At 37.1% G+C, this 18,372-nt stretch overlaps 1 protein-coding gene across 6 annotated transcripts in view; it reads right to left on the reverse strand.

Moving 5' to 3' along the window:
- SNX13 (sorting nexin 13) overlaps positions 1-18,372 on the reverse strand; it is a 102,168-nt gene that overhangs the window by 68,726 nt on the left and 15,070 nt on the right. For all 6 annotated transcript variants that reach the window (XM_084793579.1, XM_084793582.1, XM_084793581.1 and 3 more), the window contains exon 2: positions 663-775. In XM_084793579.1, the coding sequence (XP_084649705.1) occupies positions 663-775 (113 nt within the window). The remainder of the gene's footprint in view (positions 1-662; positions 776-18,372) is intronic.

The raw sequence follows: 18,372 nt of genomic DNA on the forward strand, positions 1-18,372 counted from the left end.
CTACAACGTGTACACTATACACAAATTACATAAAATGGACTGTATAGACATAAAATACTCATTCCAGCTGAGCTACACTGGATAGTGTTTCACACGCATCTCACAATCTAGATTTTCCTTATAACTTTATGTCTAATATCAACTGTTCTGCACAGAAAGCCACAATAAAGTTCAGCTGGAGTCTTCTTTTAAATGTTTCTAATTTAAGGGAATCATGAATCCTAAAAAACCAAATAAGCATAAGAGAAAAGTACAAAAGCAAGTATTTATCTGAACTGTCTGCACCAAAGTAACAGCATCAATTTGAGGGCACAATTATTTGACATCTAATCAAAGAAATAGTATCTCTTCTAATGTAAAACTAGCAGATAGTAGTATCACAACAGACAATAAAATTCTCTCCTTAAATCCAGACTAACATTAAAAAATTTCATATTATATACGATATTTTCATGATTAGTAATTGAAACTTCATTTTTAAAGATGACCACCAAATACATATGGGTATCTTTACTTTACCTGAATTTTTTTTAAACTTTAGTTAAACAAAATTTGAGAAAATAGCATTCACAAGTAAATCATACTCTCAGTTCTCAGTCATTTTGTTTCAATTTTAACAAACGTGACACATAAATTATAAAATTACTGATGCACATACTTACCCTCCCACAAAGCAGAGGATATAAAATGCCAAATAAAATATTACAAAGGGTCCAAAGGTTACTAGAAAAAGGACAATGCCAAGGCTTCCCCATCCCCATATGGATAGACTGGCCTGAAATAAAGCAAAGGAACAAAGGGAGGAAGTAAATAAAGACAAAAGAAATAGTTCATCACAGAAATTAGAAAAAAAGCTTTTCAGTAGGTTTTAATTTCTTTTTTTAGACATAATGATTCTGAATTTCTTTTTTTATATATTTACAGTATCATTTTAGTAAGCATTAAAATATTTGGTTTTAGAAATGTTATATATCCTTGGACATTTATTTCTAAGAAACAATACACAAGAGATTTAGAGAGACCATCAACAAATAGTGAGGGGGAAAATGGTAATACGAAGTTGCAATAAGAAATAGTTATGTAAACTATTAAATGAAAAACTTGTATGAGAAACAAAGTATTTATAAAATAACTGAATATTTATACTTGCAAAAGCATACAGAAAAGTTTTTGAATGACTAGTTGACAAAATTATTATTGATAATACTTTTAAGTTAAATCTCAAAACGTATAACCTAAAGAAACATTTTTAATTAAAATTTCAATGTGCATAACCTATGTCATTTTTAATTTATACAAATACTACACAGAAACTTAGAAAAATATATTGAAAAAATTCCCAACTTCCATCACCAAAGCTAGCCACAAGTTTAAGAAAGTATGTCCAAAGTCTCCTTCTTTTAAGAGAGAAAAACTAGTCATGGAGAATCATACTGTTCTATATAGTAAAAGTATTCCTTTGTTAAAGCACACTGTATTTCAACAGTTTAATTCTTAATGAATAAATAAAGATATTCAATTCAAATAGTTTCTCCATAAATTTGCTGTGCACTGTGATGTATACAAAGATGGTATTTGTCTCACTCTTTTATCAAGCAGCACAGAGAAGACTGTCTTATAAGGCAAAACAATTAGACACTGAACCAAAAAGGGAAAGAAAGAATAGAAAGTATTACAAGATGCTACACTAAGCAAAATTAACGACAAAAAAACTATAGCATAGACAATACGCATTGTGGACTATGAATGGAAGGGTTTTATGTATTCATGCACGGTCACTGACTGCTTCCTATGTACTAAGCACAGTTGAGGGTCCTGATAGCTCTAAGTAGCAAAGCACAGTTATGTCAAAGAAGCACAACAAGTGCACATGTTCATACACCTCCCTATGTTTACATCCTGGAGGGAGAAAGCACAAACAAGTGAACATCGTCTGTCCCTCTGATGGGACAGCCCCTCCAGAGAACACAAGCACCTTTGCTGGTCAGCAGCTCTGCATGATTAGAGACCACAGGAACCGAAAGCTCTTGCACAACTCACTTAGGAAGACGTTACTTGTGATACTGAGGCTTCCTGTGGGAAAACTGGTGTTTTCATTTATTCACAGATGAACATCTGAGGAACACAGATGTTCTGCATCACAGTCTTCTTACCATCACCACTGCCCTACTTCTAGGAGTAGCACAACTGTTGTTCGTTTTTATTTTTGTTATCCTTTCTCTGAATCCTGGCCACTGATACTTTTAGCCAAAGCCAGAATGGCTGTTAATTAGCATTTGGTTCTGCCTTTCCATTCTCCTTCCTGAATCAGTTGGAAACAGTATTTCACTCAAAATGGTCACCTACCCTTCCTCTGAAGAACTGAAAGTAGGACAGGAGTTGGAAATAAAGCAAAAAGCAGGCTGGTCCCTGTGATCATCAGTGACATCAGCATTTGGCACCTACATCTCACCACAGTACTGCCAAATCCCAAGGTCCACCCAAAACTCTGTTTACCAATTTCCACCAAGAGTTCTGGCAAACTCTCCATCCAGAAAGGTGAAGTAGACATGTTCCAGGTGCTATTTAGCCCACCTTCCCTAGTGCAAGCTGACTTAATGTTAGCATTGATACCCTTTCTGTATACAGATTGTGCTTGTTAGTTTCAGAACTAAATAGCTTGTTGATTAATGATATATTCCTAAATTTTAAAAGCACTAAAATAACTAGCTCAGCTTCTAACTGGAGGACAAGAGAGCCTTCTCAAATATTTATTCACCAAACTATTTACTTCTAACTGTATAACTTTTCCAGTCTTATGTTTGAGTTATATCTTTCTCAATTAAAAAGATTTTCAAGGAGCTAGCAAGATGGCTCAGTGACAAACATTCCTGCTACCAAGCTTGAGGACCTCGGTTCCATCCTGGGACTCACATGCACATGTATTCACACACAAAATAAGGAATGAATGCATGAATAAAATGAAATATCTGATTTTTTAAAATTTCAAAGTAAACACAAATGAGGTGGGGAAAGAGGATGCTGAAACAGTATGGGATGGCCAAAAGATGTTTTTTTTTCCAACACAGGGTTTCTCTGTGTACCTCTGGCTGTCTTGGAACACACGCTGTAGACCACATAGGGTGGCCTAAACCCTCACAAAGATCCACCTGCCTCTGCCTCCCAAGTGCAGGGATTAAAGGCATGCACCACCACTGCCAGGCAGTCAAGTTTTTTAAAAGACAAAAATGTAGTAATAATAATACTTTCAAAGGTCTCAAAATCAAAAGTAAAATAAAAAGAATCATATATGCCTCTTGATAATATATAGCAAGTAGAAATAACTACCTTCTGATAATTTATGCCTATCAAAATATATTTATGCTCAAACTTGAAATTCACCACATACAGCTGATACTAGAAGCTTATATAGTCCTAAAAAATTACTAAGAATCTTTTAATATAGAATTCTCAAACGAGATCATCTTTCAAGTCAGCCCGCCCATAGCCAATTAGTTAAGCAGCGTTGTTCATAGATGCATATTCCATTATAGTCAGTCCTAGAACATGTGGCTCAGAGGTTAGAGCACCGGCTGCTCTTGCAAATTCCAAAGGTCCTGAGTTCAATTTCCAGCAACCACAAGACGGCTCACAATCATCTATAATAAGGTCTGGTGTTCTCTTCTGGCCTGCAGGCGTGTGCGCAGGCAGAACGCTGTATACAAATAAATCTTAAAAAAAAAAAAAGAAAGAAAGAAAGAAAAGAAAAAAAAGAATCAGGATCAAGTGAAAACAGCTATTTTTGATCAGCAGCTGAACAAGCTTTAAAAATTCCAATGTGAAGTACTTTGGGCTCTAATTTGAGTCACAAAAGGGATAGGTCTTAGGACTATAAAAACCAAGCATATTTTACTTATTTTCATAGCTTTTTTTTTAACCTCCATGTGATCATGGGCATGCCTGGTGTTCACAGAGATCAAATGAGGGGCTCAGATCTCCTGGAACTGGAGTTCCAGACAGTTATGAGCTGCCATGGTCATACACAGGTCCTTTGTAAGAACAGCCAGTGCCCTTTACCACTGAGGCATCTCCCCAATGTCCAATTTTAGTATATTGGACTCCCCAATATACATTTTAGTATATTATATGACAGAGGATAACCAAACAGATAGGACCAAGAATCAAAGTTTATATAAATTTAATGCCAACCTAAGAAATTATATATAGTCCAACAACAAAAATAGCCCTAAGAGTGGCATTAGCACAAGCATAGCCTGTCTTCCTCCCACCTCATTCTATCTATAGTAAGGTAGAAACTATTCTCTAGGAATTTTAATTGAATATTATCTTAACAAGAGACCCAAGCCTCATTTAAGACTATAATGTAATCAAGGTCTTGTATATACAAGCCAATTTATTAAATATTAATACATTTACTAGCTAAGACGAACAAAATAGAAATAGAGATGAGAGAAGTAAAGGGCAGGATAATAGGAAAGAATGTGAAAACAGATCCTAAATGGAAGTGCTCCTCTTTACCTGACCATATGGCTTCACGCATCACATGGTCCTGCCAGTACAATCCATGCCAACATCCCACCCTCCAAAACAAAAGCAATTCAGGGCTCCATCCTCCTTCTCCCCAGGGAGTAACACATAAAAATAGTAGCAATCTCTTGGCTAACTCCACATACTTTGGCACACCCTATCTAGCCACTGTGATTTGTGGGAGCAACCACACAAGCAACTGAAGTTGAGTTAACAGCCCAACCTTCCTTTCTCCTGCTCAATAACAGAAGAACAAACATGCTTTTCCACTCACCCCAACTCAAGGTACCTAATGTACCTCTGGGAGGATGCCTCAAGATGATGACATGGTTTTTCAATACAGCTGTTGTGTAGGCAAGGACAGAGGACTTCTAAGGACACACACTTCAGTTAGGCACTTGCCTCAAATATAGCTAACTGGACAACAGGAGAACATGATTACAACTGACTACCCTTGGAGTTTCTCCTTCCTACTCCAATTGCAGAGTGACCACAATAAGTAAACTATACATACTTATATACATACATATAAGTTTTGGTTCTTTGGTAGTAGAACTGCCTCCTTTATACTTTTCTAAGACAATTATTTGCATATATGTAGAGGACTTCCAAAAATCCTTAGTATTTTTTATTAAGACAATGTTAATAAATGGTTTGTTATTAGCTAAGAGGACTCCAAAACTCCAACAATAAAGAAAATAGGTGCTCTTAATTCACTAGGTTTTTAAGATTGTATTCATTATTATTGTATGTATACCCGATGTGCACATGCACAGGGTCAGAGGAAACTCCGTGGCAAGTTTGTACAGCAGTATCTTTACCCACTGAGCCATTTTGTCTGCTCAAAGTCTGTCTTATTTAAACTAGAGTCTATCACTTCTATAATACCTATACAAAGTGTAAAGTAGGAAAATCATACCGTGTGTTATTTATTCACAATACAAACTAGGTTAGGTTTCAGCCTTCCTCCTTGCTCCAATAAGGAATCAATGATTTAGGAACCAGGAACAACTACAATACTAAATATATATAATTTAGTAATATTTATTAATATTATATATACATACATACCTATATGTATGTGTTTATATATACATATATACATATATAATAAATGCTTTATCAGATGCAGAAAGAACATTAAAATAACATAAAATACTGATATCAGTATTTAGAAATAAGTAATCCTAGATGATTTCCCACAAATATTCAAAGTCAAAAAATGCAAAACTAGTTTGCTACAATCTTCTGGATTTCTAACAAGAGGCTTAGCAGACAGTGGGGGAGAAAAGAGACTAATCAAATGACTACCAGAAACCTATTTGTCATAATAATAAAAATAACTGTCAATAAAGACTTTTTAAAAAAATAAATAAATGAGGGCTGGAGAGATGGCTCAGAAGTAAAAGGCACTGGCTGCTCTTCCAAATAAGCTGGTTTGGTTCCTGGCACCCACACAGTGACTCACAACCATATGTAACTCTAATTTCAGGGGATCTGACACCTTCTGGCTTCTCGGAACACCAGGCATGCATGTGGTGCACACATATATACGGGCAAAATACACATACACATAAAAAAGTAAATACTTTGTAATTTTCAAAAATACTTTATCTTTACTTAATGTGCAACAGTGTCTTGCCTGCATGTGTGCCTGTATGAGGATGTTAAATCTCCTAAAATTGGAGTTGCAGACAAGTGTGAACTGCCATGTGCGTGCTGGGACTTGAACGCAGGTCCTCTGGAAAACAGCCAGTGCTGTGAACTACTGAGCCATCTCTCCAGGCCCATAAATAGGTTTTTAGAGACTAGCACTCTCACATTCAACACACACACACACACACACAAAATGAAGATGACCTCGCCTCTACATTATGCCACAAATGTTAGTAGATGCCATTAAAAAAATGCTTACTTCAAGGGTAGGGGTTAGCTTATAAAAATACAAATATTTTTTACTATTTAGGAAACATGTTGGTATCTACAAAACTAAGGTCAATTAAAAACTCTTTAGCAATAACATTGATGTATATCTTACCCAAAAAAATTCTCTTAAAAAATAACTGAAAGAGAAAATTTAAATATACTGAGGATTAAGACACATCTCCACTGTGATTTAATTATGTGAGTTAACAAAATCTATTACACTGAAAAATAGCAATGCTATTTATCCTGAACAAACTGTTTTTCTATTAGCATATTTTTCTAATTATTTACCCTAAATAAAATTGTGTACTATTAAAATATACACAGCTATCAGTCATCTAAGAGAAAGTTACAAATGCTCCCTTTCTAAAGGTAATGACAGACAGGTTCTGTCAGGCAGTTGGGATGCAGGGGGCATGGGTGAGAGCTAAGCATCTCTAAAAACACCTTGTTCTTGATAAGACCATCAACAGTTCTAATATTTTACATAATTATGAAAGCTACACAGAAAGAGAATAACCACATATAGAGGAACTCCTTCGAGTGTTTTCACAGCATGGTAAATTGACAGTGGATCTTTAGTGGAAAACAGCCTAAGAATAGCAACTATTATACGTCTGTCTTTTAAAGAGCCTTAAGCAATGCTGACAATTCCTATAAAACGCATCAAGACTAATTGGAAGAATGACTGATCTGAGTCTAGGGAAGAAATGTTTTTGGGATGAACCCTCAAGCACCAGGAAGTTAACAAGTTATACTAAGAGGATTCAGTAGACATCTGAAAACACACCACCCAGCAATGGCCCAGTCGGAGCAGCAGCTGGGATGTACTGAGCCGACACTGCTTTTAACATCCCAGTGATTTTGTCTGGAGACTGACACACAGTCTTGACACTATCCTTAAAGGCCAGAGAGAATTAAACATCCACCAAGGTAATCAGTGCTGGCTGACAAAAATGCAGGTTATTAAGAAATGTTTAATATAGTGATGGATGAGCTGTAATTCTTAATGAATTATGTGTCTATCAATAATCTAGCTGTTAGTCCTTGAAAGAAAAATCAGCAGAAACAGATGCCTCGTGGAATAAGGCTATACAAACACCACTAGCTATGAAAGTGTTGCTGGAAAAATTAAAATCAAACCTGAAACTTACTTTAATATTGCATAAAACTGAGAAAATGTTACAAATGTCATGGAGATGAATTAACCAAAATTCATACCATTCATGTTGTAGGAAGCACCAAAAGGCAAAAAACATAAGAAAACAGTTTTTTCAACAAATGAAATTCAAGGAGAAGAAGAATGACAATGGAATAAGAACAGGAAGCAATCTGTAGATTAAAACAGCAATGTGTTGGCATAACTCAAACTGATTTTAAGCAAAGTACAGTGGAAAAAAGAAGAAAGCAAGTAAAAGGAAGAAAAAAGGAATTTGGTAGTTCTAAGTGTTAGAATAATTATATTAATACATTTCTATTTATTTTTTAGTAAAATTATATTATAGTTGTTTTAAAAGTAGGAATGTTTTGATGTATTTTTCAATATGAAATCAAGTACCTGGAATTTTCTTCAAGATAATTTCCAAGGTTCTTTGTTGAGAAAAAGTAAAAAGAGCGTAGCTACAATAGGCTGTGGGCCGGTAAGCGCCTAAGATGGCATGAGCACAGGGTGCCTGGGACATTGTTCTTCCCATTTTATGTTTGTATAGTATTTTTCCTATTTTTATGCTTAAAATCTTTCACTGAAATATTTTGAAGCACACCAATTGTAACACTCATTTGGATAGTAAGTACACATACTATCAAGTAAGCACTACAGGGAAAAAAAATAATACCTATGGGTGCTGCATGTTTACAGCCAAGGAAACGCCATTTCAGCTAGACACTTCCTGGGATTAGTTAATAGTGGGACAACATACCTGAAGCTATTCAACTAAGAAAAAGATTATTTTTAATATGGAAATGCTGGGTGTAATGGAGTACACCTTTAATACTAGCACTCAGGAGGCAGAGGCAGGTAGATCTTGTGAATTCGAGACCGGACAGAACAAGTTCCAGGACAACCAGGGCTACACAGAGAAACCCTGTCTTAAAACACCAAAGGGATGGGTGGATGGGTGGATGTATGGATGGGTGTGTGGATAGATGGGTGGGTGGATGTATGGATGGGTGTGTGGATAGATGGGTGGGTGGATGGATGAATGGGTGGATGGATGGGTGGATGGATGGGTTGATGGATGATATGAAACTAAGTACTTTAATATCTTGTTTTATGTATAGGACAGTAAACATAATATAAAAACGACTGCCCTTCAAAGGATTGTTTTGTAGGTTTCAGACTGATTCTACAATAATTAGTTAGGTATGTGCCAAGCCTTAATGTTGAAAGCTATAAATCCAACAGCTTCTGCTTGCAAGGGAAAGAGGATAATATAAACTTAGAATGTTGGTTTGTGCCAGAATCCCAGTATTCAGGAGTTGGAGGCAGAAGGATCCAGAGTTCGTGGCCTGCCTGTCCTTAAATAAAAAGGAGAATAGGGACTAGGCAGCCAGATGGCTCAGCAGGCTAAAGCACTTGCTGCACAGGCTTGGCCACTAACGTGCAAGAGAGAATCTATTCCAAGTTGTTCTCTAACTTCTCACCCATGCACTGTGGCATGTGTGCACACGCACTCGCACGCGCGCACAAACAGACACACACACACACACACACACACACACACACACACACACCATGCATGCAAACACAAATACTACAAAAATGTTTTTAAAAATAAAATATATATGTAGCAACATGAAAAGTGCTACAAATGGAATGAAGAATAGCTTTTTAATAAAAGTGCTTCCAGTTTTCAAATTCCTTTTAAATTGTCTTCAAAATGTACTTTTGTGGGGGAATGTGTCTCAGAATAGAGTGCATACCTGTATATACAAGAAAAAGCCATAGACTTAGTCCCCAGTATCAAAAATAAATCTGAAACCAACACAAAAGACACTTAAATCATTATACTAGTGCTGTTTTGCTAAATGGACATGTGGTCAAGCTGCCATCTAAACATTTGTGCTTACACACGTAGTAAAGTGGTTCTGCCCTCAGTCTTAGCCAGAGAGCTTCTTTGTGTAGTAGGCAGCAGTTACAGCAGTGACTCACACGCAGTCAGTAAGTTAATGCTCAGGGCTCTGCCATAAACAGGATATTTAAACCTACTCCAAAACCCTATTCACCCAATCAAGAATCAGAGAACATCACAGAACGGAACAAAAATATGTAAAAGCCAGAGGACGGGAGGAGTACTCTGAAATGCTGTGTGCTAGATGTGACACAGCCATCATACTCACTCACTGCACAAGATCAAGCCAGTCAGACCCGTCAGCATTAGAGCAGGCTCAACTAATGAAGCCACAGAGTTACAAAAGGAGAGGAGGAGACAGGATATGAAGGTGAGAGGAGGAGATGCTGGGACTATTTGAAGGAGTGGAAAAGGGGAATTGGTGGATGATAAAAATATCAAAGAATAAATGAAAGATACAAGGGAAAAGTCAATCTCCTTCCAGGAATTCAGCCCATCTCTTTTTCCACTACTGTCAAAAAATATACCCAAGTATTATAGATGATGCTGTCTTTTATATATTACAAAGAATTTAAAAATGGAAAAAGGGATCAGAAAGTCATTCCATTTCATTTGTCCATCATGTTTTCCCCTTATATTCTAAATAACCTTTAAAAATCGTTATGAATTAAGACTTCTAACTTTTCTTAACAGAAAATTCAGTTTCTCTTGCCTGCAGGAGAACACAGGCAGCAAAGCTCTATAACCTTCCCTCTGGAGAGGCCTGCTGGCCCTAGGATTATCCAGGCCTGAGGATCCCAGGGACAGCTAGCACCATAACCTTCCCTCTGGAGCACCCAGCCCTGTAGGATACCAGGAACAACCTTGTTAGAGCACGCCCAGCATTTCTCCTGTTGGCCAGGGGACACAGGTCACATAGTTCTATAACCTTCCCTCTAGAGGACTGCTGGCCCCAAGATCATCCAGGCCTGTGGGACCCCAGGAAAAGCCAGGTTAGAGCCTACCCAGCCTTTCTTCTGCCCAGCCAGCAAAGGAACATCCAGGCCTGCAGGTCCCCAGGAATACCTAGCCAGCAGAAATGAGCAGTCTGCTAGTCCCTGAGTTCCACTGTCTGTCCCAAAGCCCTGACTGCCTCCCCAATGAGTCCTGTCAGCATCAGGAACACACAGGGAACACCAGGGACAACCAGATGGCTAAAGGCTGGCATAAGACCACAAACAACAAGAGGCAGGACAATACGGCACCACCAGAACCCAGCTATCTTATTACAACAAGTTCTGGACATCCTGATACAGCTGAAGCAAAAGAAGATGACATTATGTCCAATCTTATAAAGATGATAGAGGCCTTTAAAAAGAATATGAATAAATCTCTTAAAGAAATACAAGAAAATTAAATCAAACAGATAAAGGAAATGAATAAAACTCTCCAAGACCTGAAAATGCAAATAGAAGCAATAAAACATCCAAGAAATCTGGGACACTATAAAAGACCAAACCTAAGAATAATATGAATAGAAGGTGAAGAGTCCAAGCTCCAAGGACCAGAAAATATTTTCAACAAAATCACAGAAGAAAACTTCCCCAACCTAAAGAAAGAAATGCCTATAAATATACAAGAAATTTACAGAACACCAAATGGATTGGACCAGAAAAGAAAATCCTCCTGCCACATAATAACCAAAATGCTAATGTACAGAACAACAAACAAATAAATAAGTAAAAGCTGCAAGGGGGAAAGGCCATGTAACTTAAAAAGGCAGACCTATCAGAATTACACCTGACTTCTCAACAGAGACTCTAAAAGCCAGGAGGGCCTGGGCATATATCTTACAGAAACTAAGAGACCACAGATGGCAGGCCCCAGCTACTATACCTAGCAAAGCTTTTAATCCCCATAGATGGAGAAAACAAGATATTCTATGAAAAAACCAAATTTAAACAATATCTATCAAAAAATCTGGCCCTACATAAGATACTAGACGGAAACTCCAATCCAAGGAGGCTAACTACATCCCAGAAAACACAGGAAATAAAAACTCCACATCAGCCAAACCAAAAGAAGGGACACACACACACCACACATACACTCTACCATCACGAACAACAAAATAATAGGAATGAACAATCATTGGTCATTAATCTCTCTCAGTATCAATGGACTCCACTCACCAAAAAAAAGACACAGGCTAACAGAATGGATGTGAAAAGAGGAGCCATCTTTCTACTCATACAACAAACATTCCTGAGCAACAAAGATAGCCATTATCTCAGAATAAAGGGCTAGAAAAAGGTTTTCCAAGCAAATGGAGTCAAGAAGCAGCTGGAGGAGCCATTCTAGTATCTAGTAAAATAGACTTTCAACCAAAATTAATCAAAAGAGATGAGGAAAAACACTTCATACTCATCAAAGGAAAAATCCACCAAGATGACATCTCAATTTTGAATGTCTAATGCCCTAACTGCAAGGGAACACACATTCGTAAAAGAAGTATTACTAAAGCTTAATCACAAATCGAACTCCACACATTAATAGTGGGAGATTTCAGCACCCCCACTCTCACCAACAGACACATCATCGAGACAGAAACGAAACAGAGAAATAATAAAACAGACATTATGAATCAAACTGACCTAACAGATATCTACAGAACATTTCACCCAAACACAAAAGATTATACATTTTCTTAGTACCTCATGGAACCTGCTCCAAAATTGACGATACACTTAGTCACAAAGCAAGCTTCAACAGATACAAGATAATTGAAATAACCCCTTGTATTTTATCAGACCACCATGGCTTAAAGCTAGATTTCAACAGCAACAGAACACAAGAGAATACCTAGAAACTCATGGAAATTGAACAGTTCTCTACTCAATGACCACTGGGTCAGGGAAGAAAGAAAGAAATTAAAGACTTTTTAGAATTCAATGAAAATGAAGGCACAACATACCCAAACTCATGGGGCACAATAGAGCAGTGCTGGGGGAAGTACAGCACTGAGGGCCTTCATAAAGGGACTGGGCGGTTCTCATACTAGCAATGTAAAAGCACACCTGAAAGCTCTAGAACAAAAAGAAGCAAGCACACCCAAGAGGACTAGACAGCAGGGGAAACTGATCAAACTAGGGTCTGAAATCAATAACTTAGAAACAAAAAGAACAATACAAACTAACTAAAAGACAGAGAAACAGTTTTCAAATTAACAAAATCAGAAATGAAAAGAGGAGCATAACAACAAACAATGAGGAGATCCAAAGAACCATTAGATCTTACTTAAACAACCTGTATTCAACAAAATTGGAAAATCTAAAGGAAATGGATGGTTTTTCTTGACAGATTTCACTTACCAAAGTTAAATCAAGATCAGTTAAACAATTTAAACAGCCTATAACCACTAAATAAATAAAAGCAGTCGTCAAAAGTCTCCCAACCAAAAAAAGCCAGGGCTAGATGGTTTTAGCATAAAATTCTACCAGACTTTCAAAGAGGAGCTAATACCAATACTTCTCAAACTATTCCACAAAATAGAAACAGAAGGAACATTACAAATTCATTCTATAAAGCCACAGTCACCCTGATACCTAAACTACACAAAGACTCAACAAAGAAAAAGAATTTCAGAGTAATCTCCCTCATAAATATTGATGCAAAAATATTCAATAAAATACTTGTAAACTGAATGCAAGAGCACATCAAATACATAAGCCACCATAATCAAGTAGGCTTCATTCCAGGGATCAGGGATGGTTGAACACATGAAAATCCATCAATGTAATACACCACATAAGCAAACAAAACGAAAAAAATCATATGATCATCTCATTAGACACAGAAAAGGCCTTTGACAAATTCCAACACACCTTCATGATAAAAAGTGTCAGAAAAATCACGGGTAAAAAGGTCCATACCTAAGCATAAATAAAGGCAATATACAGGAAGTTGGTAGCCAACATCAAACTAAATAGAGAGAAACTCAAAGCAATTCCACTAAAATGAGGGACAAGAAAAGGCTACCTACTTTCTCTTTATCTCTTCATATAGTACTGCAAATTCTAAATAGAGCAATAAGACAACTAAAGGAGATCATAGGAATACAAATTGAAAAGGAGGAGTTAAAGAGTCCTTATTAATAGATGATATTATAGTATATGTAAGTGATGGCAAAAATTCTACCAGGCAACAACAATTGATAAACACTTTCAGTGAAGTGGCTGGATACAAAGCTAACTCAAAAAAAAAAAAAAAATCAGTAGCCCTCCTTTATATAAACAGCAAAAGAGCTGAGATAGAAATTAGGGAAAGAACGCCCTTCACAACAGGCACAAATATATAAAGTATCTTGGTGTAACTCTAACTAAGCAAGTGAAAGAACTGTTTGACAAATATTTCAAGCCTCTGAAGAAAGAAACTGAAGAAGATATCAGAAGATGGACAGATCTCCCATGCTCATGGATAGGTAGGATTAACATAGTAAATATATCCATCTTACCAAAAGCAATCTACAGATTCAATGAAATTCCCATCAAAATGTAAACACAATTCTTTACATATCTTGGAAGAACAATTCTCAACTTCATATGGAAAAAAAATAGAAAAACTAAAACAATTCTACACAATAAATGAACTTTTGGAGGTATCACCATCCCTAATTTCAAGCTGTACTGCAGAGCAAGAGTAATAAAAACTGAATAGTACTGGGATAGAAACAGACTGGTAGATCAATGGAATAGAACCTAAGACCCAGAAATAAACCCAAACACCTATAGACATTTGATTTTTGCAAGAATCCAAAACCATACAAGGAAAAAAGAAAGCATCTTCAACAAGTGTTTGTCTAACTGGATGAACTACATGTAGAAAAATACAAAATATCACCCTACACAAAACTCAAGATCAAGTGGAACAAAGACCTCACTATAAAACCAGAAACATTAAATATTTTAGAAGTGGAAATCAGCCTTGAACTCACTGGCACAGGAGACAATTTCCTGTACAGAATACCAACAGCTCAGGCTCTAAGAACAACAATTAATAAATGGGATCTCATGAAACTGAAAAGTTTCTATAAGGCAAAGGACACTGCCAACAGAGCAAAGCAACAGCTACAGATGAGGAAAAGATCTTCACCAACTGTACATCTGACAGAAGGCTAATATCCAAAATAGATAATGAACTCAAGAAACTAAATACCAACAAACCAAATAATCCAATTAAAAGATGGGGAACAGAGCCAAACAGAGAACTCACAACAAAGGAATCTTGAATGGTTGAAGAACACTTAAAGAAATGTTCAACATCCTTAGTCATCAGGGAAATGCTAATCAAAATTACTCTGAGGTATCATCTTATACCTATCAGATTGGCTAAGATCAAAAACTCAAGTGACAGCTCATGCTTCCAAAGATGTGGAGAAAGGGGGAACACTCTTCGACTGCTGTTGCAAGTGCAAACTTGCACAACCACTTTAGACAGCAATCTGGTGCTTTCTCAGAAAATTGGTAATAGTTCTACCTCAAGACCTAGCTATGTGGGACTTTGCTGGGCAGAGGTCTTGAGTCCGCTCTTTCCCTGAAAAGTCAGTTTACCTGCACATGGAAAGAGAAAGCACTCTCTCCTGTCACCAGAAAGGGACCATAAAATCCAACTTGGCAAAAAAGGTGTCATCAACCTGGCTCTGTTCAAACAAAACACTTCAAAGCTGCCTCTGAATTAACAAGAGGCCAGGCCCCAGAGACAGGCTTTCTTCTATAAACAAAAAGCATATCCTAGATCTCCCCAACCCACCCCTTCCACCACCACCACCACCCCTTTTTTTTTTTTTACAACCAAGGGTCTGGTCTCTTGGCTATCTTATTCTGACAAAGTTCGGCTACCTTGTTCTCTCAAGCCCAGAGCTCCCTTTCCAACTTGCAGAAGAGGAGGTTTATCCCACAGAGATCATAAGAATCTGTTTCCCCTCTGCCAGAGAAGTTGGACCTACCTGCTACCTCTACAGGGCAGCAGCCACCCTGCCTTGTCACAGATTAGTGGCATAAAGAATGTTGACCTGTGTCCCTGTTTGTCCTTGAGTCCTTCCTTGGGGTTGCTTTTTGATCATTTCCCCTAGCCCCTATGGGGGCTGCTCACCAGGCCACTGAGGAAGAGGCTATGCTCAGACCTGATGTGACCTAATGTGCTTGGGCTGGGGGGGGGGGAGGGGGGAACCCCCTTTCTGAGCAGGAGGGGAGTGGGGAAGGGGAAGAGGGAGGGATGGTGGGACTGGAAGGAAAGGAAAGGAGAGATGGTGGGACTGGGAGGAGAGGAGGGAGGGGGCTACAATTGGGATGTAAACTAAATAAATTAATTGATTAAAAAGGGGGAAAATAGAAAATTCTGGCTGGGATCAGCAAACTTAAGATCTCAACAAAGCTATAATCAGATAAAGAGAGGTCAGTAGTGGTATCTGCCATAAAAATGAGCATGGTATACAAGAGAGCCATGGTCCCCACATGTGCTATAAGGGGTTACCTGTCTCCATATGTGCTGAGTCTCATTGAAAAGTGGTCTCTCACTTGGTTACCCACTATAGTCTTGAATTCCTAACTTCAAGTTAGCCTCCTACATCAGCCTCAAGGAGTAGCAGTCATGCCATAAAGATTAATTTTCACTCCTGTTTTGATTCAAGAAACAAGACATGTATCTGTATTTAAGTCACTATCAAAGTGAGAAAACAAAAGACTAATGCACTATTAAACTGCAGATAGCCTATCTTCATTAACTGCCACTATCTTCATTTATCACTGTATGCTGGAATTACCTTTACTTTCCCATGGTTAGCACATGCACTGGGTTTTATGAGGACCTAAACTGTAGCTGTTCTGTTTGTTGTTGTATGCCTGATGTACCACTTACAGTAGACTCCTAAAACTACATGCTGAGTAAGTTCAAACAAAACCAAGACAGATGTGATTAAACCATTCTAAGCCAAGGTCTTGGAAATCAAGAATATCTTCACTCCCAGTGATGTACCCCACCACTTCACTTCTCAATCTGAGGATTTACAGACATCTGTACATTAATGCTCCATTTGCCCTTGGAGTCTGCATTATATCAGTGTAGTGACAAACTACTTTTACTGAGCAGGAGTGCAACAATAAACAAAAACTTATAATTAAATAAAAATTATCGAAGAAAATTCACAGCAATATACTAAGTCATTTTCCTATATTTAATGAAAATTCTCTCACATGCACACACACAAGAAAATAAAAGGAGATTGTTTAAAACAGAAAAACTAGGGGCTAGGAAGAAAGCTCAGGCAAACTGCTTGCTGTGTAAGCGTGAGAAGCTGAATTCGGACCCCAGCATGCACAGGAAAAGCAGGGCACAGCAAGATGTGTCCACACCCAGTACCAGAAAGCACACAGGCAGACCGCTGGGCTTGCTGACCAGCCTGTCTAGCCGTATGGGGTGCTCTAGATACAGTAAAATATTTGCTCTCAAAAAATAAGTAGAGGGGATCAAAATGTAGCTTAGTGGTAGACTGCTTGCCTTGTACGCACTAGCTCTGAGATGAACTCCGAGCACTACAAAAATAAAAAATTAAGGGAAGATTATAGAGAAAAATACCCAGTGTTGAACTCTGGCATCCACAAACATACATACATGCACACACATGCATCCATTTCTCACGGTCTCACACATACATACATACATACATACATACATACACACACACACACTCAGAAAATATTTTTATACCTCTTTATTCAAGAAGCATGCAATTTCTATACTTCTTTATTCATCAAGCAGATGTAATTTTGACAACAAAAAACACTGTAATCAATATTTTATTATTTTTCACTGGGACAGGTCACTTTTCTTATTTAAAAAATCATCTTAAGTCATGTTTTGTATCTTCAATTAACAACAAATGTTTAAGCAAAGAAGCCCAAGACTTTAAAGCAAGTATATAATTTTTCATTTCTATGATAAACATGAAAACTTCTAAATCAAAATAGGTTTTTAAAATGACTCTAAAATATTATGTCAACATTTGTTTAGATATGTTTGGTTGTTACATGTATTCATTTACACCGTTTTTCTATTACATATAATTAACTTGGGACAAAAGGAGTTTCTATCACATGCCTTCTCAACATTTATTATAATATTACAATTTTACTCCTCTAGACAATAATTATGAGTTAAATTAATGTACTGTCAAGTAATGAGACCTCCTGTAATGTTAGACAAGTCTATTTGTAAAGCATCGTTTACAAATTTTAGTAAAAGTGCTCTCTAAATCCAATTTCTATTAGGTGAAAACACATTATAAATTTGTATATGTATGAGCCCTTTTTTAAGTATACAAATATAAAGTATAATTTTGACTGCCTGCATGAGGAAATGCATAACATTTCCTCTGTATAACAACTCAAAGCTTAAAGAGAGGAACACATAAAAATGACATGATCTCCAAGTTATGATACTTCCTCACCTAAAGTCAAAAGCAGAAGACAAGAAAGCTGGATTTTCAAGAATACTGTAAGATTTTTTTTTAAGTGTCAGTAGGATTTGGGGAGATGGCTCACACTGTACTCCTACAGAAGATCTGGGATCCACCCCCAGGACCCACATGGCAAATCATAACCCTCTATGATTTGTTCTAGGGTTCTACACTTCCCTCTGGCTCCTGTGGGCACTAGGTACATACACACACATGCAAGGAAAAGACATACAGAATAAATCTTTTTAAAATTTAAAAATGTTAAAAATTGTGTTGATAGTAATTTTAAATACCTCCTTTAAAATAACCTGGCATACTAAAATATGTTTCATACAAAACATCTAATTACAATAGTTT

This window comes from Acomys minous (genome assembly GCF_964271855.1).
Source record: "Acomys minous genome assembly, chromosome: 8".
NCBI classification, from domain to species: Eukaryota; Metazoa; Chordata; class Mammalia; order Rodentia; family Muridae; genus Acomys; species Acomys minous.